The sequence below is a fragment of the Macrosteles quadrilineatus genome, unplaced genomic scaffold (genome assembly GCF_028750875.1).
Source record: "Macrosteles quadrilineatus isolate MER2022 unplaced genomic scaffold, UCM_ALF_1.0 Scaffold_9__3_contigs__length_116548681, whole genome shotgun sequence".
NCBI classification, from domain to species: domain Eukaryota; kingdom Metazoa; phylum Arthropoda; class Insecta; order Hemiptera; family Cicadellidae; genus Macrosteles; species Macrosteles quadrilineatus.
In genome coordinates this window covers 83,893,905-83,918,727 of record NW_026542602.1, presented here as the reverse complement: position 1 = coordinate 83,918,727, position 24,823 = coordinate 83,893,905, and the positions used below count along the sequence as shown (strand labels likewise).

The following is a 24,823-nucleotide window of genomic DNA, read 5'->3' as shown; positions in this document are numbered from 1 at the left end:
CCCAGGAGTTCCTACAATTTAGAGCCACTTTTTAACTATTATTTCAATAAATAAAATAACCTGTGGGCAAGGATAACAGGCGATGAGAAATGGCTCTGTTTGTCGAACTTACTCTACTAGAAGCCATTCGCTGCATAAACGTAGTGTGACTCTTGGTAAACAATTTATATAGTCAATGTAATCATTAGGTAAAATCAGCACTACATTATTATTTAGCATCAATAAATAATTAAATATGTATACAATTCAGCACAATTAACCAATCAAGTATGAGTAAGTACACCTTATAAAACTGAGTAATTTATCTCTTACTCAGCAAAGCATGACAATTCTGAGAACGCACAAATCGTCACTCAAGTTTGATTAACGAGACTAAACTGTCATCCAACATTCATCGCGTTCTAATCTCGTTCATAACTGTTCCATGGTTCGTTACGTTGTTGTTACTTTGAATCGGCAATTAAAACGAATAATTGTAACTGTTACTTCTATACATCCTTAAGATGAGATTTCGTAAATAATAGTCAGGTGGTAGCGATTCAATCTGGTGTAATATTCATATACAAATACAGTTGTAAAAATATAATGTTTTAAACTGTTATTGATTTATAGGAGAATGTTTCGTTGAATAACTATTGAATTGTATAGTTATATGAATTGTACCTATTTCAAATTTCTGTTTAAGTTTTAACAAGTCTATACAGATTCACTTAAATATTAAGTAACGTAATTTCAAAGTCCACGTCACCGTTTCATACTTTGCAATATTTCTATCTTTAATGTTTTTATTAAATTTAGGCAAACCTTGTCTTGTAAATTTGTTTGCCAACATCCCTTTTAAAATGTCCTTTTAAACCTATTTGGTCAAACAAAATTAAAAATTAGTTTTTCCGTGTCTAGCTGTAACTCATTGCCCAAAACTCAAGTATGCGGTCATGAATTTTATTATTTGATAATGTATTACTCCAGACTATGGATAAAATGTTGTCAGTTGCATTGTCAATTTTGTTTCTTTAAGATTATAATCACTCTTTCCTCCGATATTCAGACGAGGATTAAAGTTCTTATCGGGTGCAAAACACGGCCCACATGAGTAATGGTGTTCCTTCTAATGATCCTCCGTCTGAACCAATCGTTAACTACTAAGCTATCTTTTACTACAACATCTTACTATGAAAACATTTACCATAGTGTGATTGTAAGATTAAACCAGTATCGCATGTATTTACTAAATTAATCATTTCTCTCATCTTCCAAGAAGTATACGTTATACGATATATTTGGCTATAGATAGAACTAGATATTCTATCCTAGTGTTAATTATGTTAATAGTCAGTTTTACAATATGAAAGTTATTTAAAAATACCTGACAGAATACGGTGGTTTAAATTAATAAATTGTATATCGAATGTCCTACTTTTTATCCTGGCCAAAGTTAAATGACAAATTATTGCAAGCTACAGTATCTTTTACGTGGCTTAAATTATCAAAGGAGAAGGAACAAAAAACAAGGGAGAAAATTAAATTTTGGACTATAACACTTTGTGACTGGCTTACTCAACTAAGATCTGTTTTAACGTTATGTTATATATACATCGATGGTTTTAACATAGTATTGGCTACAGCCGGTTCGTACAGAAGAGATCTTTACTTCAGGCATTAAAAAGGCAATAACAATGCAAAAAAATGTCAAAAACACATTCGTAGCAATTGATTTAAATTTTGCTAGAATAATTGTGAACTTCCATTATCTAACTCGTGTCTCGTATTGATATTTACAAACACATTTACCTATATAACAAGTAACCTTTGAAGTTACCTCGACAGTGCAAACATTCGTTTTCTTATCACCAAACCATTATCACAACGGTTTACCTGTTCTAATGTGTTGAGGCCACTAGTGAGTCGTGTACGTGTTTGTACATTCGTTTAACAATAAGTTATTTTCTGTGTATTTTGATTGCAAACAGTGCTTGTAATATATTTTTTTACTATGTATTCAACTGTTTCACGTTTGGTGATGTCATTCATCGATTTCATAAGCAGAGTTTTCTTTGTGTGTTTCCTCAATTATTCGAAATGTAAGTAGACGTTGGTTTGTAGCTTAGCTACTAAAATAGGTTTAAAAATACGCTCAATGTGTCCGTTTCCACCAACTATTTACAATCATACTAATCGAGTTTGTGGTATTGTTAGGCTGGACCTAAACTGTCGAAGGTTATCAGGATTACCTGTATAGGCCTACCTTGTGTGATGAGTTAGCCTATTAACTGTTGGCTAGCATATTATATCAAACCTATCAGCTGATCCAAACATGTTTTAAACACATCAATGCAACAATGTAAACAGCTGATCAACGAGTCAGTAATCAACAAAATTCAACAACCAACGTTTCAGTTCAAAATTACAGTAGGTATAGTACGTATCGTTTCAGTAAACATTTAGTTTTATGAAAAGGTTTGTTAAAAAGAGAAGTGATAAAATTTTGGTCCATTACAATTAATTTATTAATTTAGTTGAGTGTAGTTTCATTAATACTATAATTTTATTTTATTAAAGCAAAAAAGGGGTTTCTTACTAAGTATAACCAAGCCGTTTATAACCCTGGAAATTTTTTGACATTGGGATTATTTTAGATATTAGATACTTATCACTACAACTTTTGTAAATACTGTAGATTTTATTGGTGTTTCATAAGGAAGGAAAAAGGAAGGTTTTCATACAAAATCTAAAATTTCAAAATTGTAAATTTGGTTTTAAGGGTGCTTTTTCATATGTCCTCAACCATTTAAGGGTTTTAATGGCCACAAAAACAATTTGTTCGTCTTGTAAGTAAATGATCTCACGAAAGTGTAAGAAAGCCTGGTGATTATAAAACTGTTACAGATAAAAGGAGATAATTCAATAATTAATTTTAGTTATACAATGACTGAGGTTGATCGTATGCTACACACTAGGTTTATTCTCATTTCCAAAATAACAAATGTGTCAATGAAAATGGTAAATATTTTATTTTATTAATAAACAGCAAGGTTGTCGCAGCAAATAATTGAAATCATATAGAATCTGAAGACAATTGAGAACAGTAACATATATCTAAACCAGATCCGTAACATATCAAGTACAGTTAGGGAATAAGTAGGTCAAGTTACTGTAGACAATCACAAAATCGAGTGCACAGATCAAAACCAAGCTCCCACCCCCGCGACTGACCCATATAGGATTTCATCCCTTGCAAAACACTTCACTTCCTTATCCTGCTCCGGAGTCGTTTGCAATTATTTCCAATTCAATGTTTGGACTGTGCTCAATATTAAATTGGCACTGCTATTAAAGTGTAAAGGTATTTAAAATGCATTGTTATATTAAAATGTATCTTCAGAAATGATTCAAAAATATATAGAATTAACAATATGTTATTTTGCTTTATTGTGCTGTATATTGTGTGCTGATTATCAACTAAGCAACACTTTTAATATTTTACAGTTTATTTAGTACCATTCCACCATTATATTGTTTTTCGTCTCGTTTAAAAATGTATGTTAATGAAATGGAACAACGTTTACTTTGACATTGTAAATCCTAATTTTTCCTTCGTGTTTTATACGTTCCGGTAGTATAATTATTTGTATGGTGGTGGTAATCGCCGTTGCTAAACAAATATGCTCGCTGATTCCAATCTACGAAAACTTATGAATAAACGTGAACCTAAGAATTATAGCTGTGTTTGTAGACACATAAGATTAGCAAGTAACTTTTATATTGGCATTATAGTACACTTTAAGTATCTAATTTAAGATTAATGTTTCGTATGAACAATGCTGGTTAGTTTAATGATTTTGAAAGAAATGAGAGTGCCAGAATCATTTTTAGAACCATTTCAAACATTTAATTGCCAATAGAATGTTTATAACTAAAGATAATAGTGTGTAAATTAAGTATGGAAACAAATCTGTATTTTTAAAACCGAAATAGATAGAAATATTCTATTTGTGGCAATAATAGTTAACAAAGATTCCGCAATTTTTCACATGAAAAATATTTTTTTACCCCCCTAACAGGGTAGGTGGTAGGGGGTGACTTATTTTTTTCAAATAGCAACCCCTATTGAGTGACCCCTCATTTTGAAGAGTTTGTCAAAAGAAACACAATGACGCAAATCCGAGGTGAATATAAATGGCGGATATTCCAAAATTTGATTTATTGTACGTGAAAAGCACCAATTTCACAAATAATGGAAAGAAATCTGTATTTTTAAAACCGAAATAGATAGAAATATTCTGTTTGTGGAATTGATTGTTGACATAGGTTCCGCAATTTTTTTAATCAACAATATTTTTTCAACCCCTTTAACAGGGTAGGGGGTGGGAGTGACTTATTTTTTTCAACAACAACCCCTATTGAGTGACCCCTCATTTTGAAGGGTTTGTTAAAAGAAAAAGAATGACGCAAACCCGAGGTAGATATTTCACCCCTAGCCTAAATGGTGGGTAATGAAAAATTTAATTTTTGTAAAAAAAAAAGCCCATTTTGGAATATCCGCCATGTTAGCTAGGAGTGAGATATTCACCTCGGATTTGCGTCATTGTGTTTCTTTTGACAAACCCTTCAAAATGAGGGGTCACTCAATAGGGGTTGCTATTTGAAAAAAATAAGTCACCCCCTACCACCTACCCTGTTAGGGGGGTAAAAAAATATTTTTCATGTGAAAAATTGCGGAATCTTTGTTAACTATTATTGCCACAAATAGAATATTTCTATCTATTTCGGTTTTAAAAATACAGATTTTTTTCCATACTTAATTTACACACTGTATAATTTTCCTACTTTTTTCTACCACGTTGCACTATATCAAGTTCAAACTGGAGCAGGCCTGTTGAATTTAAACGTCCGTCCAATGTACATTCCTGGTCAAAGGACGAATGCGTCATCAAAGGGAGGAATTGTTTGGAAACCAAAACTCGCGTTGTTTTGGTCTGATGTCTGTGAAAGAAAACAATGCTCGGCGGTCTTTGTAATCCTGGAACTTAGCCTGATCTCCGTGTTTGTGGTAGTCTGTCGTTTTATTCCCAAATTTGTCTTTAAGTATTTCCTTCGGTTTTCTATACGTTTCATGTTTGTATAAATTGAAACTCTAATGAATAACAATATTAGTTGATAATTTATGTATCTTAACGTTTTACCTGTTTATCAATGTAAATATTTTCACTGTCCCTTGTTTTTGCTGATTATTGAAAGCGCATTCAAAATATTTAATGGTGTAAAAGTTTTATAAAATTTAACTCTCACTAAGGGGTTAAATTTATTACGTTCAATATTTAGCATTGCAATTGTAACAGAATCATTAGTGCAATATCTCCTTCAGCTTGCTGGAAAACGCTTTTTATTTCCATTTTTTTCTGTTTTTTGTTAGTAATTGATAAAACAAACTTAAAATGACATAGCTTAATTAATGTGATTAATTATAAGTAGTAGTGATTAATTAATTAATTATAGTATAACAAAACTTTATACCGTTGACACAAAGTACATTTTGAAAATCTCAACTGATTGCACAAACATATAAATTAAAAGCAAATAAATTGTTGATACACTAAATTGTCCAGAATACGTTAGTCAGATAGTAAACAGTGTAATTGAATTCGAGACGCTCCTGGTGGTGTGGAGAGGGGGGGTGACGATTAGTCATACAAACATTACCTCCCCTCCCTTAAACCTGGGATACCCGTGGTAGGGTTGAGGGAGACCAAATTGTTATTCAGCCAAGACTTCGACCTCGTAAATATGATTCGTGTACAACACTCGCATGGTAACTTCTATCCCGTGTTTTATCCCTTTTTGGATTTTCGCTACGTTACCTCGTGGTTGTTGGCTTAGCACGTTTAATGTTTGATTTGCATTTTTATTGCTTATAAATATTCGTTATACTTCGGAAGGTAATATAATTGTTCCCTGTAAACATTCGTGGTTGTGGCCTGGTTAAAATACACATTGATGAATGGGACGATGTCGTATCGTTAATTCATTTTACTTGGAGGATACATTAACTAATTGGCATTAGGCCATTGCGAAAATCTCAGGATAAAAAACCACTACTATTACTATTACATATAAAAATTAATGTTATAATTAGTAATAAACTCCATATTAAGCACATTATAAAGCGTATAAAATTGTACATATTATAAAAGGGGTTTTAAAATTAATTTGACATTAGCAGCAATCATCACTTATATTTTAACATTTAGTTTCAGTGTTTGGATACTTGTTCTATCTTATAAGTCTTAGTTTTTGAAATTTTGTTGTGACCAAATTTGACGAACAGTTTATTTTCTGAGTGTACGAGAATAATTGTACTTTTTTTCCTCCGTAGTACAACTTTCTACAAGATAGTCAAACGATCTTGTTATAGGTTTTCTTTCAACTAAATATATTTCATTTTTGGACATTTACCTTTGCCCACAGAGTGTTTCGGCTTGATAATACGAATGTGATATTTAATTAAACTGGTTTTCATTCAGTTTGAAAGTGGCTGGAACTCTTCTCAACTATCCGGAGGTTCAACTTCTATGACAAATCTTCCTCCAAGGCATTATGCATCTCCAATTTTAACCTTTGTCTTTCCTTCATGCTGTGACTGCCTGGGAAGACCAATGTTCCATGCTGAGCCTGGAACTTACCTGACTCTCCGGAGTCCAACTTCTATCTTAACAATTCTTTGTCCCCAGGAGTTGTGCACCTCCTATTAACCTCCTCTTGTTCACAGACTGGGATGGCCTAGGAGACCACGACCGAGTCAAGAGACAACTGTCAGTGTCCAGCGACTCCAAGCTCCTGGACGAGGTGATATGCGAGGAGACCCGAGTCATACTGAGGCCCAAGAAGCCGCCCAGGCCTAAATCAGAGGTCTTCCTCAATAAGGATCAGCAGAATTCCAACCGTCGCAGGACCAAGCGGTTTTCAGCGTTCGGGGTGAGTAGATTACATTTGACCCTTAATTCTTTGTAGATTTGTCATTTTTATATCTCTGCTGAAGATAATTTCAAAAGTGCATAGATGTGTACTATCTCTTTTGTAGTTTACTAATGGTGATGTTTAACTGAGATGTTCAGACAACCAATTATTATTGAATAATATTATTTTCCTCGGTTGTTGTAGTAAAGAGTTAATTGCAAGCTGTACAACTTATCCTTAAATAACAGAGAAAAATCTTCACACTCAGTAACCACTGAATAAATACCGAGACAATTCTGTTCGAAAAATGTTACACAACCAATTAAGTTGCAGCATCTAATGTGTTTCGTGGTGTTTCTATGCCATTGGCACTAGCTTAGTGTTTTTAGGGAATGGCCCAAACCATTGACCCAATGATTGGAACTGTTAATGGATATCTCCTTAGAGTAAAGATGGGATCTTTTTCTCTACAAGGTATAAAATAAACTAAACCACAGTAACTAACATTATTTAAATAAAACTTTGTTTTTTTTTAAGAAACTGCTTTGAAACGTCCGAATTGTATGATAATAAAGTGTACCACTGAATAAATCTCCCTTCAATCCGTAATACCATTCAGTATACATGTAATGTGTTACGTGTAAACTCAATGGTACAGTATTACTGTATTATGTAGAATCGTAACAATTGTGCGCCCATTAGGTTTGGTAGTGGTAGTGGTAATGGTGGCGGAAGCAGTTGTGCCAATTACTGCCACGGAACCAGTGCTGCCAATCCATCTTGCTGGCGCCACTGATATTTCCTGCCTATTACACGATACACTGGCGCTTGCTATGTATATACCGATTTATTTTGTTCTTTCCTGAAATTATTTGTCTTTAAATCAAATAAAATCAAAGTAATAATTATGTACACAATATATATGATTAGTGTAAATACAATAATCATTACAAATCCCATCTTCAATATGTTGTAATATAAATTATTGAAATAATTATACTGTATATGAATTATTGAATATTTTCTTACAATTTTAACTAAGGATACGTGGTTATCCTCCTTAAAAACTTAAATGAAGTAGAAACATTTAATAACACTGTTTAAAAATTGTTAGTAGTAGTCATTTAGCCCTTGCATGATAAATTAAGTGATTTTATATAAATTAAGGTATTAAACCTGAGGCTTTAAGTTGCCTAAGGTTTAGTCTTAAGTTAATATTCCAGACCTTATGTGTAGGCATCACAGAGAATTTATTATAGAATAATAATACTATTGTAATCATTAAGTATCTGGACTATGGAGGCGAATAGTAAACTTCCCATTCCAATTATTTAGGCCAAAATTGTCTGAATAACCCAAGATATAGTTTACCAAATAGTTTTACATTTCTGGCAGAGTATGTGCCCTACATATGGTTTCTTTTGCACATTTTACCATTAGGCCCTACCGTCACAAACCATGTTTTAAATAATTACCAGTTCCTCATTCGAGGACGCATCGTTTCCAAAATGGTGCATTGCATTAGAGAACAGCCAGAAGTAAATTTTTAATTTTTTTTTCATCTTTATTTGTTATTAATCTTAGTAAATATTAACTCAATTCTGGCTCGAAAAATCCTCACTTTCTTGTTGATAATATGGGAATTCATTTCGACGAGAGTGTACCTAGGCTTATGTTAGGTCCGCATTACAAAAAAGAAAGATATAGACCCTACTACATTTTATCCATTTGTTTTCACTTTAAATCAACCAACCGCAAATTCACCACCACAGAATGCAATCATCTGTGTTTGAAAGAATTGAGTAATAAATCATAAGAGTGTATAGTTTTACAGGTTAAGTGGGGTCGTTTCAAATGTGGCTATTTTCCAAACCAGCGACCTCTGAACACCGCGTTCGCTCCGTCGCATCTGCAAATCCCTCTCGCTCAGTGCTTCCAAATTCTAAATTATATTCTCATTTTCGTAAATTGTCTGTGTCTCGATTCGTACAAAACAAATTAAAAATTTCTATTTATTTAAATTTACCAGGGACTATAATCAGAATCGTTTGGGCAAAGGTCCCGCACTAACCAGACCAGCTGCGATCATAGTTTAAACGTTGAAATTAATATTTAAACAAAAAATGTATTAAACGTATGTAAATTGTTTGTGTAATTCTTAACGTAGGTTCTCATTGTGTAAGCTTTTAGTGAAGAAAATCTTAGACGACTTAAGGTAACAACAGTAGTGCCTTGTAAGTACCCATGCCAAATTGATCGCTCTTCTAAAAGTAAAATACTAAATTTTAATATGTCAATTAAATTCACTAAACTACCCAAACGAGTTGTTTTGCAAGAATTACTTAAACGTAAATGTCAACCGACAACAACAAAAGAAAACAACATTATGATCAAATTTCGCATCAATCATCATCAAACCAGAGGTTGCAACATAGCCAAATGTTATTAACTTAAAACATTGCAAGCAAACTCTTTCCACTGCAAACGTTTTTACCCTTTCGCAGCCCAACGTTAGAGTTGAGTAATGCCTTTCTTGTCAATAAAACTGAAATGTATCATTCCTTTCACTTCACCTACTCCGGTTGGACTTCCACCTCCATTATTTTCATCTCAAGAATGTTCTACGTTCTTACAAAAACACTATTTTCTACAAATTTGTTATTTGAATAATTATTTATGAAAATTGGTTGCAATACAACAGGATTGCAATTTAACATGATGCATTGCTGTCAATACTACCTATAGGCACAGGTTTATATCATCGATATATAACTACTACGTAGTATGTAGTTAGTCTTGTCAATAAAACTGAAATGTATCATTCCTTTCACTTCACCTACTCCGGTTGGACTTCCACCTCCATTATTTTCATCTCAAGAATGTTCTACGTTCTTACAAAAACACTATTTTCTACAAATTTGTTATTTGAATAATTATTTATGAAAATTGGTTGCAATACAACAGGATTGCAATTTAACATGATGCATTGCTGTCAATACTACCTATAGGCACAGGTTTATATCATCGATATATAACTACTACGTAGTATGTAGTTAGTTATATATCGATGGTTTATATCTTGCTAACGAAGAATGGGTTTTAATTGTGTGATAAAACCGTGATAAGGTAGTACAGAGTCCACCTACCCTCAGGTTATGAGAACTGTAGTATTCTACCGACAATTTAGTTTTACTGTTCTATTCACATCCTAGATCACTAGACTCTAATCCAGAACCGTTTTGCACTTTACTTCCAGCTAAGACACCATCACCTGAAACAAAATCCATTGGTGATTGCCAGGAATTGAACCCGAGACGTGAGACCTGCGTAGGGAGCTGTGCGGGCTATAAACCACACAATAATTTAAATTTATATTTGTAACCTACTTTTACTTAACATAAAAAAAACATTTTATTCCCCCGTTTTATTTTCGTTTGAATGTCTAGTTTTTAACCAGTGGGTCAGTAAAATATTTGTGAATTTTACATTGTATTACATTTAAATGAGTTTGAGTAAATTTAAACCTTTTTCAGCAGTTAAATTTTGTGAGGTTGCATTATTTCTAATAATGTATTACTATATTTTAAGGTCATAAGCTAAGACGAGAGTCATGTATTTCGTTAAAAGGTCGAGAGATAGAGCTACTGAGTGTTTGTGAATTATACATAGACTACAGCTTTCAGACATCAAACGTAAAATGCATTCATCTCACAACTAACGGGCACGGTACGGTGGATAATGTATGTAATTGGAAACCACTTTACAGCTTGAAAATGTTCACTCACAGTTTATTTAACTTATAATATTTTATTTTAAAAGAAAGATGCAAAGTGTAAAATATAGAAGTTTTGTGTAAACCAAAAGTTTAGCGTCCGTTTTTAATGATGTGTAAAGGAACGATAGTGATACAAGTGAAGTGATAGACAGTGATACAAAAGTTTAAACGTTAGTTTCCTCGATTAAACAACCACTTAGAAAAATAGCCAACCCCCACCTCCCACTCAAATCACTGTAATATCGATAGAATATTTTATTAATTTGCCTATTTGAGTAATTACCCATGTATATCTCATATTTTAAACAATCAATATGGTACTACCGTACTACAATATGGTAATGTTTAGCTTGTCATATTCAACATAGATGCTACAAAATGTAACAGAGAAAACTCGTCTCGCTGAAAACTGTTTAAATCTTTAAAACCATTGGGTGTATACCTGGTAAAGCGCGGGACTTCGGTTCCCCGAGGTCTTGGGTTCGAATCTCACCAATCACCAATGTATTTATCCAAGTGGTAATGCCCTAACCTCATTTCCACTTGGTCTAGCCTGAAGTTAATCGTCCTAAGATGTGAAGGTGGAAAAAACCACTAATAAAATAGGTTCTGTGAAATTCGACTATGATTCGATCAATATAGGAGGGAATTGAGGAGCGTATGTCAGATGGGTTGGCAACACTGATACTTTGACTGTAATTGGCTCTACTGCTTCCTCTCTATTGACATCCGTCATTATAGTTGTTCCAGGTGAATGATTCGGTATTGCATTATTTACTTCATCTCTAGTTTTTCAATTCATTGAACTAGATTTTTGCAACAAATCAGTTGGAAGTTTTAAAATATGTTTGTCAGTCATCGTGTGTATCTGGAGGTAGTACATTTTAACGGAAATCCATACCTTTGTCAATAAATGCAATACCATTCCAGACGATTGTAGTGTTGATAAGTAGGTAGCTCGAAATTGTATGTTGTGCTTCTTGCGAATCAGATGATAAAAACATTCAGATAAATGAATAATTGTGAAATCGTTTGGAAAATGTTTTGTTTATATATTAAAATACAATATGTTGTTTGTATTTGGATATGATTTATTGCTTAAAACTGCACAATACTGTCGATTTGTTAATTCATGACGATGCTGCCAACCTTGATGCAACAATATAAAAAAAATCTAAATTCTACACGACGATATTGCGTGATAAATTAATAAGCATTATTGTAAGTTTCATTAAAACAAATTGATCATTGTATGAAGCTATACCTCGTCTACCCTGTGTTTAGTAAAAAGTGATGGTTAAATTTCAATTCTAAAGAACTTTCAATGATAACTCACGGCGACTAGGACTGGAATCAGAGGACTTTCCTGAGAAACCATTTATAAGTGTAAAGCAAACATATACATTTTTCTATAATATTACAATTTTTGCAAATCTGGACATTTTTTAGCCCAAATAAAATTGAAAAATCTTAGACAAACCGGGTATTGAGATAAAAAAGTTAATTTGGTGGGTACTGTAATATTTCACCCGGTATATATCGTATTTATTACGACAATTGTACCAATAGCCTTTAAATTGACCTCTGTAAACTAGTCGTTGGAAACCCCCTTTAACCAATTTATTTCACAGTGGTGACCCCCACTCATCCTTTGTGTCTGACATCCTGTAAGGGACAGTCGAGTAGTTAGGGTTGCAAGGTTCACCGCCAAATACTTGTACCTCGTTATAACGCGCGGTCGAGTGGTAAATATGTGGAACTTTGATATCAAATACTTGTCCACTGCTTTATTGGGAAAATCTTTGATGCTGTGGTTTGAAAAGAACACGGATATGACGTTGGAGATTGAAACATAGAACAATACTTGTTAGCACAAAAATACTTGTTTACATACTAGTCTGTTTTATATATAGTCATGCAGTTATTTAAAGTGGCGTTGTTTTCACTTAAATTTGTTTGCAAAACAGCTGTGTTAATGGTTTGCTAAACAGCTGTTTTAATGGTTTGCAAAACAGCTGTTTCTCAATGGTTAGCAAACGGCTGATTTCATAACATTTTACTTTGCTTACTACTTTACTCTACATTTTCAGTGGCTTTAATAACTACTATACCCAACACTTTAATCACTACTTTGCTCACTGAACAATACTAAAATTTAGCCATACCAGTAAAGGAACAATCACTTTAAGACTTTCATCAATTATTCTTTTGTGAACAAGCAGACCTGATAAGTTTTAAAATATGGTTAAGATCAACCTGTTTCCGATTCGTTGATTGTTACACAATTTTATTTGAATTTGTGTTTTATTACTATTTTTTTAGGTTTGTTAGGTTAGCTTGGAAACCAAGAAATTTCTAATCAAATGATATCATAAGATATAGAATACTCTTTCTTTACGAGCAACAGTTGTAGTATATTTTTCATCCCAAATACATAAATATAAATTTTGAGAAAAATTTTAAAATTTCAAAAAACCTTAAATGAAAATGTAAATTTACACAGCTACTCTATGATGCAGAATATAATGTTTTGATATTTGGTGGCCGAGCTTTACAATAGGCACCAAGTTTCTGAGCCCTCACAATAACATCAGCAAGTGAGGTAGAACTGACAATTTCTATGGTAATCGTATCATCGCTGAGGGACGCACCGTGTGTACGTGAGTGTGGTGCGTTTGTGTGGCGAGATTTAATTATCTTCATGCATTAACTTACAGCGACAAAACGTTAATCTCACAGTTAAGTGTTCCATTACGATAATTACTTCGATTTAACAGATTAACGCGTTGTCAGAATATATAAACAAGTTCGGTGTCAATTTGTAATCAGTTAGCTGAAAAGTGGAAATGTTGTGCAGTGGTATAATATCATATAATGCTATAATCAATTTTGATGTTTATTAAGAGCACGTTTAAAATTATATTTTGCAGAGATATTTCCATTCTGTGATAAATGCAGCGTATGCAACGGATATGTAGAATTTTACACTTCATTTCGTAAGTGCATTGATCTAATTGAATATTCGTTAAACCAATGTCAAATTCGTAGTTCAATGTAATCCCTAATTAATGCATCAGACAATTTACATTATTTTTGTAAGGCTTATAAATCAAATTGAGGCTTGCCATATAACAAGTCTTGCGCACTTTACAATGCAGTACCTGGGGACCGAGCTTTGCTCGGGGAAAATCATTAGTCCACTCTGAAAGCAGTCTTAGTACTGTATTGGAGACACATAGATCCATTCCCAAACTCCACACGGCTCGCCTTTACTACGTCCTACACCATTTCTACGTCATGGACCTGTTTCCCTCCATTTCCTTAGCACTTTAGGATTGTAGATACCTTAATCTAATCGTTATTAACAGTTCCCACACTCGGGACAGCTCGTCTTTACTACGTCCTACACCATTCCCTACGTCATTGACCTGTTTCCCTCCCTTCCTATAGCATTTCAGAATTGCAGATACCTTAATCTAATCGTCATAAACAGTTCCCACACTCCGGACTACTCGCCTTGACTACTTCCTTCACCACTTCCTACGTCGCGGACCTGTTTTCCTCCCTTCCCATAGCATTTTAGGATTGCAGATACCCTGATCTTATCGTAATAAACAGTCCCCACACTCCGGACTGCTCGCCTTTACTACTCCCTTCATCACTTCCTACGTCACGGACCTGTTTCCCTCCCTTCCCATAGCATTTTAGGATTGCCCATACCCTTATCTAATCGTCATGAACAGTTCCCACGCTCCGGACTACTCGCCTTGACTACTTCCTTCACCACTTCCTACGTCACGGATCTGTTTCCCTCCCATAGCATTTTAGGATTGCCCATACCCTTATCTAATCGTCATAAACAGATCCCAGACTTCTCACTGCTACCCTTGACTACAATGCATCGAGTAATCTTCAGTATAATCTTTGCTAAATGATGTTTTTCCTTTTGTACTGTATTTGTAATTTGCTAGTATACTGTGGGTAGTTGGCTTATTATGAACACATGCTACAACTTCAAGTCTTTTGTTTACTTTTTCCTTGTTATTTAATTCAGCCAACAAGGTTACCTAGCAACCCATAAGACTAATGTTAAAAAAATGCGATTTTCAGTTTCATTTTTCTACGTAATTAGATTTTTGTTGGCAGTTCTAACTGCAGTAAACTTGTTTTTAGGCCAGAATTAAACTATTTACAACATTTGAAGAAAATCGTCGGAACCGTTTTCGAGATCTTTGTGCAAGCAAGCATACATACATACATACATACATACAAGCAAACATTGCTCGTATTAGAGTATAGGATAAACGACGAAACTGTGTTGTTAATGTTATTGCTATTTGCAAACACAGAGACTAACTTTCTCCTTGAGAACGAGTTTTTGTCCTTTAAAAATGGAGTAAAGTCTTAATTAAACTCAAGTATTACTTCCACCCGTTCTCTGTACGCAAATGCCACCATTCGCCAATAGCCTTCACTGATGTGGAACTATTGTTACCCTGAGTTTCAAAGCCAAAGGTCCAGAAAACATTACTGGTAGATCTTCCAGGCGAAACCTCTCCCATTGGAACCGCACGACAATTTTAAAAACCTTTCAACCCCTGGCTTACCAGGCCAGATTTTCATCCACTGTGGTGTGTTTTGTTATGACTCTTTAGCGTGTTTGACTTGTTGCTGGATCACGCGACTCAGGATCGATCCTAGCCTCAATGTCCTTATACTCCTCAGTGTTGCTTAGACCAGCGACCATTCCAGTGACGTCCAGGATCTACCGGGCAGATAAATATTTTGTACATCCTGGAGTGTTATGTGAAATCGCAAACCTTTTTAGATCAATCGGATGATACTTTCTTTCGGTGTAATGTTGCTATCCATTGATTGTGCTTTTCGCAAATGGGTCCTGTTTGCTTTAGTTTGATTTGCGAGTTATTGAAAAGTACTTAAGTGATTAGAAGTTTTGAAGTGCGATGGATCTGGTTACGGCAGTGCCTTCCTGTTTTCATCGCTGCATCACTCACTCCACCAACCGTCCAGTGCAGAATCAGGTTGAATATTTTATTTAGTTTTAAAAAAATATTTTGGATATTAAAATAATAGATTTGGGTTATTTAAGGTTCTGAAGGAAGATGTTAAATTGTTGGTTTATTTTGTAACGTCAGTGTGTTTTAAGAAACGCTCAGATGCTGCGAAAAAACTTAATTTAATCAGTAACTTTTCACTCAATTTACTTTACTATTATTTTTTTTTTTTTTTTTTTTTAGATAGTGAGTAAAATCATTTTCTGTGGTAACAGATGTATGAAAGTATTTGAAAACAAATTTAAACGGTACTATAACATTATCTGTCAATGTTTTTATGAATCTCCTGTATTTTCAGTCTCAATTTGACCTTATTGAAACATATTTAAGTTACCTTCTGAATCATAAGATATTAAAAAGGAATGAGCTAAAAAAAAGCATCGTTGTCTTATTTAATGATCAAAGCATCACTACTCAATCATGTGGATTAAACTATTAAGGGTAGTTTTAATGCTTATAAAAAATTATATTTTTGTACAATTCTTGATCAAATTTTTGTATTTCTTGAATCTAAGTTATATTACATTTTAAGTTGGTTCTCTTAGAGCTTTATTAAATGTTTAGCCTATTTTGGGTTCATTTATCATTCAGGGTACATTCATGGGAACATTAAACTCTGTACTTAACATTCGTATGGATCTTAGTAACAGTTTTTTTTACAACTGTATTTAAATAGGTACCTACATAATGTTACATAATCTGAGACTAAGATATCAAATGTAAGTCTACTTTATGGCATCTGCGTGTTGCAGAGTTCAAGGTTCGGCCAGCAAATATGCGTGCATACATCCAACACAAAATATGTACCAAATATGCGTGCATACATCCAACACAAGATATGTACCAAATATGCGTGCATACATCCAACACAAAATATGTACCAAATAATGCACTGAGTTTTTTTTACGAAGACTCATAAGTAATAACGTACAACAACAAATTAGACTACTCTATTAAAGGGATTATTGAATAATTTTTAAACACGAAACAATTAGTTTGTTCACGATCACCGAGCCCTTTAAATTTTAGATTTCTCTTGCACAAATATTGCCAGTATTTTTCAGTTATACCCAACCATGAATCCTTAGTGGTCTAAATTTCATGCTAGGGGAAAAACCGCAACTCTTAATTTGCTACTAAATTTAACAAAATTATTGTTGATACATATGAAAAAGGTGGTTTATAGGCTGCATAGTTACCACATGCTAAATACTACTGAATTGGATAAACCTTATTGTTACATAGAATAACGTGTAAATGAATCTCTTACTTTTGCAGTATTCCTATGCTAATATGTAGCCGTTCTTTTAAATCTCCAAACCTCAGTTTGGTTACCCTTACCAATTCCCAGCCACAATGTTGGATGTTCCCTGAGTGAAGTATCGGAGTCATCCCTGAGATGGAGGATTCTCATTGTTTTATCCCCTGGAGGAAGGGTTTCTTGGCGATTGTTTTTTGAATCATTTACTCCCAACTTAGGCTGTTACTGAGGAAATTGCGGTATCATTTTACAAGGGTTTTCCACCCTGCTTTGTATCAAGCTTTTCCAAGTGGAAAGAATAACATTGTATACTGGATGAGAATGAGTAATTTTATTTTTGCATTGTTAGTTGGGGTTTTGATATTGCCGAGCAACGTTTCGCTAAATTGAAAAATAATAAAATTTGAAAATCAAAATTTGTTTTCGTTTAAATGCATAACAACGTTTTTTTTTCAAAACTTTTCAGTTTCTATAACACTTCTATGGTCACAAATTTTAAATTTTCTTGAGCCTTAACAATTTCATAATACATAGGTGGAAATAAAAGATTCATATAGTATTCTAAGTAGTATATTCTCGCTAACAATACATTTAAAAGTTAAAACTTAAATTATATTAATTTTGATATAAAAAAGTTAGTTTCTGGGATACGAACACAGAACTTAGAATCAACATTACGAGTTTAATAAAACATGTTCAAACATATCAGTTATAAATTCCAGTCGTTATTTAAAATCCACAAACGTAACAAAATTCGCCCAGAAAAACCCCTTTTGGTAAGCAGTAAACTCAATAATTTCCGTGATATACATTCTTTATATTCCCAATTTAATTAACCTCGATTTTTTTATATTAACCTTGAAATATATATATATATTTTTAAGTTGCTCTGTGAGTCTGTGACATAGGCCTAGATCATTAATATTAATGAATATTTAATTAATATAATTAATGAATATAATTAATATAAATATTAATCCACACTATATTAAATTAACTGGCTGTTACATACTATGGTCGAAAAGTTTTGATTGTGGATTAGTGATTCTAAAGTATGTTTGCATAATAAGCAGGCCAGTGTGTACTTAGGGTGCTTAGCTTAATTGGACTAGTAGTTAGAGGGAGGACAAACATTGCACTTTACTGGGACAAAATTGATCTTAGATGTGTTTGTATTAAATTTACGACGAGAATATTTTATTTCTTAAGTTCGTTGCGACAAATTTTAAAATGTTCGGGTAAACTTTTTGTAAGCATTGTAGTTTTTGTAAGGGGATCGTGTTTACTCTTAAACATAGATTTTTTATGATTAATTTTACATTAGTGTTACACGGTTTTGTACACAATATTCTTTTAAAAGTAATTCAATTAAAGTTTGTGTCTTTGGTTTTTTTATATTTTCTTTAAATCTTTGCAAGAAAGTTTGTAAGATGCGTTTGTCATAAACTGTATTAAAATCCTTTGTAAATTTTAAAATGGTTTCTTAGGTTACAAGAACTATGATTATTTCTTATGCTTTTATTAAGGTCGAACTAATTTCGAACGACACGTATTCGTGTGTCATTCATCGCATGAAAAAAATACGATCAGTATCAATTAATGGTTGAAAATTTAACTATAACTGGATAAGCTAACAAAATCTTAAGTCGGATCGTGTTTAACCTTTGGGCATATTTTTACAGGACTTGGCTCTGGATAGGCCTGCATGAAGTGTGTTAATCAAAACAAATCAAATCATCTTCGAAATAGTTGATACTAAATATTTTTAAGTGTCAAGTTTTGTTTCATTTTAGTTTATGATTCCCAACTTATACGCGGATCTTCTCTTTTGATGTCACCCTTTAAAAGCTCGATCACCACCAACTTACCCCTTCAGCCCTTATATTGGCTGGTCAAGTACTCTTCATGTAACCACCCTCGTGGGCTGATTACATTGCATTAGAGTGGTGATGTTTAGTATTGTCATGAAATAGGTGACTGTGAATTTCCCTGTTGGTAAATAGTTATTCTTTAGTCCTCATGGTAAAACTTACTTCGGCGACCGCTCTACTTTTCCTTTCTAGGGTCCTTAGAAACAAAACACCAGTTTATTTTCAGATGCCCATATATGCTTAGTTAGATTGTTTTCGTTTCATTCACAAGTGTGTATTTAACACCGTTGATGTTTTTAGGGTTTTTTCAAAGGACCTGTTCAGATTGCATTAAGACATTAGATGATCGGTTATAACCTCTAAAAGTAACCATTGAGTGGTATTTTGTGCTTCTCATCATAGAGAGCTTATCGTTCAATTGAAAATTTAGATGCAGGTCTGAAATTTTATTCCAGACTTCAGGTTTGTTTAATTACAAAAGCATTTGGTGACCAACCCATTAGTGTATTTTCGCTCCAGATGAACAAATAAAATCTCGATTTACAGATACAGATAAACTCTAAAATATGTGTTACACAAAAACTTATATTACCTTGCTTTTGTTTGATAAATGTCCCACCAGCTTTTACTCTCAAAGCGGGGGCTTTTCTCACTTTATTGTTCACTTTTCACAGCCCTGACTTTGAAGTTTCAATTAAGATCGTTCACCCCCTCCCCCCTCTCACCCTTTTGTAGTTTAACCCTTGAACCTTCAATGACTATAGACCTGCACTATTTCTTAAATCTCACGTTTCTATAGTGATCAAAAGATTACTAAACGGCAGCGTTTTCCTCAATAGTTTTTAATACTTGTCATTTGAAAATTAGTTTCATCGCTTATCTACCAAATAAAATAAGTTTAAATATAGTGAGGTGTACTTTTAATGTCATTTATCGTTTGTTTATGATTGCACTAGCGCAGATTTTTTTAATAAAAAATGGGCGTTTAAAAAGTAAAATTAATTACTTTAGTGAATAGCTAAACTACATTCCAAATAATTGTAACCACCTTATGTTTAATGGACACTTTAATTTAACGAGTAATGATTATAACTAGAATTCATGAACCTTAAAAACTTAGATCTGATCGTAGATTTTACGTTATATTCGTTCGTTATAACGTAACTTGAAGCTATTGTCGTCAAACAGGTTTAATATGTTAAATAGTCATTAAAAAAACAATTTGTCTCTATCCTAATCAAATTGACCAAGACCATGATCAATATTAAAATAGTACAAATAAAGTTAAAAAAAGTTCTTTACGTCTAACCGATCTGAATGTATTTCATGTATGTTTTTATATTTTATTTCTTCAGTTAGATTTGACACAGCATATTGTAAGTTAATCGCAAAAAATTATAAAAATATGCCTTAAGACAAATTTGTAATGGTTGACGTTCCTTATTAAGCCCGCCAAGTCCCCCAGCGGTACACAGCTGCTGCAGTGTATATATACATGACGTGACAAAGTTGCTTTTTTACTCGTCTATAGCTCTGAAGAAACAAAAGCTATTAAAATAATTATTCATCTACTGGATAGGGGCACTCATTCTCAACAAAATAAAAAAAAATTTAAAAAACTGTTGTGTTTGAGCCAGAAAAACTAGTTTGAAAATTCACAAATTTTCCGTGTTCTCCTTCTTCTCCTTGAATGTTGACGGACCTACAGCCCAAACCAATGGCTCAATTTTAATGTTTTTTATGTTGTTTGAAAGCCCTTAACGTGTAGATGTGCTTTTTGAGGGTCTCAAGTCGGTGCGTTGACCCATAAACCCTTGGCAAGCCCTCAAAGTACGATTTTGGCCCATTTAAATAACATGGGATTAAAATAATACCCCCGCCGCAGCAAACCTGCAGACTAAGCGAATTTCCATTTGACTGATTGTATTTACACTGAAATGTCTACTTAAAAATATAACATTTATTCTTGATTTAAATAGAATTAGTTTAACAAGTACTTAGGTTTGCTGCATCAGGGAGGGTAAAACTGTTTTTTTTTTTTTGTAAAATGTGAATAGTTAGTAAGAAATAAAAACATTTTCCAAATTTGATCAAAATATGTTCACAAACAAGCAAACTACAACAGTTTACTTATTCTCCATAAGAATAACATGGGAATTTTAAATTTACAATTTTTTTGAATTTTCTCCGTAACCATTAGGCGCATAATAACGCTTCAATATACTAAATTATTTGTTTTTTTAAGCTCTACAAAATGGTTTGGAAAGAAATTGCTAAATTTTATGTTTTTTAGGTCAAAAATGGGAAAAACCTATTTTTACCCCATAAAACCCCCCGTAAACCCCCGTTCCCATGGTCCGATCATGCTGGATCGCGAACTCGTTCGAATAAACGTACGTTTACACGTTTGTACCAAATTTCATCAAAATCGGATCATTTTTGCTCGAGTTATCGTGCTGACGGACACATATATATATATATATATATATATATAAATATATATATATATATATATGAATTTGAACGGATGGTGTTTTTGGCCTCTAGGGACCTCAAAACGAAAAAAAAAATCGGTCCCGCGTCCAGGTCTTACCATGAGTACTACGGTAATAGCTTATTCCCTATATGGGAAATTCGCTAAAAACAAAAGAAGGACCAGCTGCGATTAAATCTCATTTAATTTAAATGTTAGAGAAATTCATAGGAACAGCTGAAAATTATTTTAAAACTTTTATAAAGTATTTTTTTCAGGTATACCGAATGATTTGAACTACTTACTATATAAAATTACTTAGAGCAATGATATTCCCCGATACTTTCCATTGAAAAATGCAGTGTACCGATGGTACACTGGTACAGCAGCTCGTCATTTTTAACAGTTTAATACTACTTATTAAAACATATGAAACCTAGGAACTTGAAACTTAGTACTACGGTAGTACTAAGGTTTGTTTTATGTTTTGATACACTAAAACAAATAAAACAATCGGGAAAATCACTCTACGTATGTTAAACAAGCAATTAAAAAGTGATATGTAAATTTAGGATAAATGAGTTTTTCAATATTTGTTTTGTTTATGCTATTTCTAACAAACTTAATCTGTTTGGTTACATTTTTACTTCTCTAATAAGGGCTCAATTTACACTAGTCTTTAGATGTACGGGTTAAAATATCAATGTAACCCCAACGCATTTCATGTTGTTTAAGATGACCATTGATGAAATTTGAAACTGAGTTTAAGCCCAGGGGGTTTGTTAAATAGTAATTTTGGTACGTGTGTCAAAAAGTTTTTAATCGGTTTAAAGCAGATAAGACCAAAAATGTAGAATTTAGTTATACACAAACAATATTATTGAAATTAAATGAGATGTAGTTGTGCCCTGGTCTATATATCAGAAAAAGGAGGATTTTTATTTTAACTGTTAATTTTCTACAAAAATAAATAAAATCTAACAAAAAATCACTAAGTGGTAACACTTTCCCCGCCAAGTCAGCAACCCAAAAAAGAAAATAAATCATTACTTTTTCCGCCAAGAAAAACAATGTAATGTATGTAAGTTTGGCAACTTGGCGGCAGACTTTTGCTCGATCACTTTAAAAATACCATAAAACTAGTTTCATTGAGCAAGTATCTCTCCCATTAGTACATTGCAAGGTGAGAGCTTATTTTACAAAACTTGACCTTATTTGTGCCACATTTCATAAAATCATAATAGTGATGGTTTTATATTTACTGATTACCTCGAAATTATTATACTTAGTTGGACTAATTAATTAGAGAAGTTGATTTGTGAAATTATCCACGAACGTAACTTAAATGAAAAAAAACAAGCAAAAGTCTGCCGCCAAGTTGCCAAACTTACATACATTACATTGTTTTTCTTGGCGGAAAAATTAATGATTTATTTTCTTTTTTGGGTTGCTGACTTGGCGGGGAAAGTGTTACCACTTAGTGGTTTTTTGTTAGATTACATTGTCTTACAGCAACTGAATTTTTTTTGTCTGCATAGCTCTTGTTTTGTAAGGCTGCAGTGGCTAAAGGCCCTCTGAAATGTTTATACACACTTAAGTTTTCCCACTTGACGCTATTAGTATTCCTGGTTTCTTTTTTCAACTCACACGATGACGACTGACTATGAAATAACATATGAAAGCCAAACAACTAACTTGGTACAACCCTCGTTAAATATCGTCAGTCTGCAATCCAACATGTCCACCAGTATTCTATTGAAAGCGGCGAGAGCTGATAAGAGATAAGACACCGGCCGCTCCTTATCTGTTATCAGTGGACGTCGTCTGCTAGGGACGAGCAGTAGCGTAGACATGATGTGGTTGTGCGTTTGTCTTGCCAAGAGCCCTCATCATCTGTTCAGGAGGAAAAAATGTACTCGCTGTCGAGCTAAAAGAGTAAGTTCTGTAAGAAAATTTAGTAAAAAACTTCAAGCAGTTTTACCAATTTTATTAAAGTAATGCAAGGGAGTTGTACAGATCTAATAATAAAAGGAAGATTTAATTTAACCAATAGCACTGGATATAATCACATCGTTATGTGTGAGGGGGGTCCACTCTAAATTGTAGTACCTATGTCAGTTAAGTTGTAGTTTGCTTAAACGGATGTTTACTTGGACTTTGTCAAGCTCTTGTTTGTTGTCTGTATCGGTTTTTATACGAGTTACTTAGGAAACATTTGGATGTAAACAATTTTTGTTCGGTAAAGTAATTTTCAATGTTTTAGGTTGTTCCAAAACATTTGATTAAATTTAACCGATTTACAGGGCATTACGTGTACTATTTTGATTCAGAAGTAAAGTAAAAGATTGCGGACCAACATTCTACATTTATTTGATGCGTATTTGTTTGCAGCCATGTTTTTCTTTTACCGATCCAAACATTTTTACGTGAGCCCAAGGGAATTTTAACTTTAAGGGGTGACCTTTTCTGCCTAATTCTCCTAAGGGATGACCGTATCTTTCCTATTGGAAAGTTACTGTTTTGTGATATCTTATAAGCATTGACTTTAATAGTCAATGCACCTCCGTTATTTGGGCCACCATTGATGTACGATTAAGTGTAAGCTTTGCAGTAAGTTGTATATGAATCTCATCTATAGTGATCCTACATTATAGTTTTCACAACAAGTGTAAGACATGTTTCAGTAAACTCGTTCGTCACTTATTAATACTAAAATGCCATAACTTAAAAGTTTTCTAAACAAATCCTAGCCTTTTATATTGTCTTTGGGCTTAGCAATCAATACATTACCGATTCAACTGTATCAGTTTTATGGAAGTTCAATGTTGCGTAGGTAAAAAATTGAACACTTTTGGCAGTCACATTTTGTAAACATATCCGCGGCCAACAATGTGGCAATTTCGCACTCGCTGGTCCACTGTATTGGTAATGACAGTGATAACATACGTGTAATCCATTAGCATTGCGCAGACGATTCATAAGAACAGCTGTTTCAGTAGGCCTGGACTGCTGTGTTGCCACTTTTATCTCGCAGTGGCCTTACAGAGAAGGCTTTAGAAATATTCATAGACATGAAATAGGCCTAACAGCTGTATTTTTCAACCCGTCGAACAAGATTTTTTTGTATTTAATCGTCAACTTAAGTTATATATTATTTCGAAAGTGAATTTCAATGAGGATTATTTGCTCTGCTTTTTCGACACTTCCCCTTACGCTTTTTCTGTCTATAGACATAATTACTACAATACAATACATATAGTGAAACCGGATATGTCGTGTAAACGTTCTGAAGACCAAAATGTAAACCTTGTTTATGTAAAGCACGACACAGGTCGGGTTTTGCGGTAAAACGCGACCGCCGTGTTATGTTTTACGACCGGAGTTGTAATCGGCCAAGTTGTCTCCGAAGCTTTG

General features: G+C 33.4%; 1 protein-coding gene across 4 annotated transcripts in view; it reads left to right on the top strand.

Annotated features, from left to right (window-relative positions):
• LOC129002190 (cyclin-dependent kinase 14) overlaps positions 1-24,823 on the top strand; it is a 285,193-nt gene that overhangs the window by 247,133 nt on the left and 13,237 nt on the right. For all 4 annotated transcript variants that reach the window (XM_054429821.1, XM_054429819.1, XM_054429820.1 and 1 more), the window contains one exon: positions 6,767-6,972. In XM_054429821.1, the coding sequence (XP_054285796.1) occupies positions 6,767-6,972 (206 nt within the window). The remainder of the gene's footprint in view (positions 1-6,766; positions 6,973-24,823) is intronic.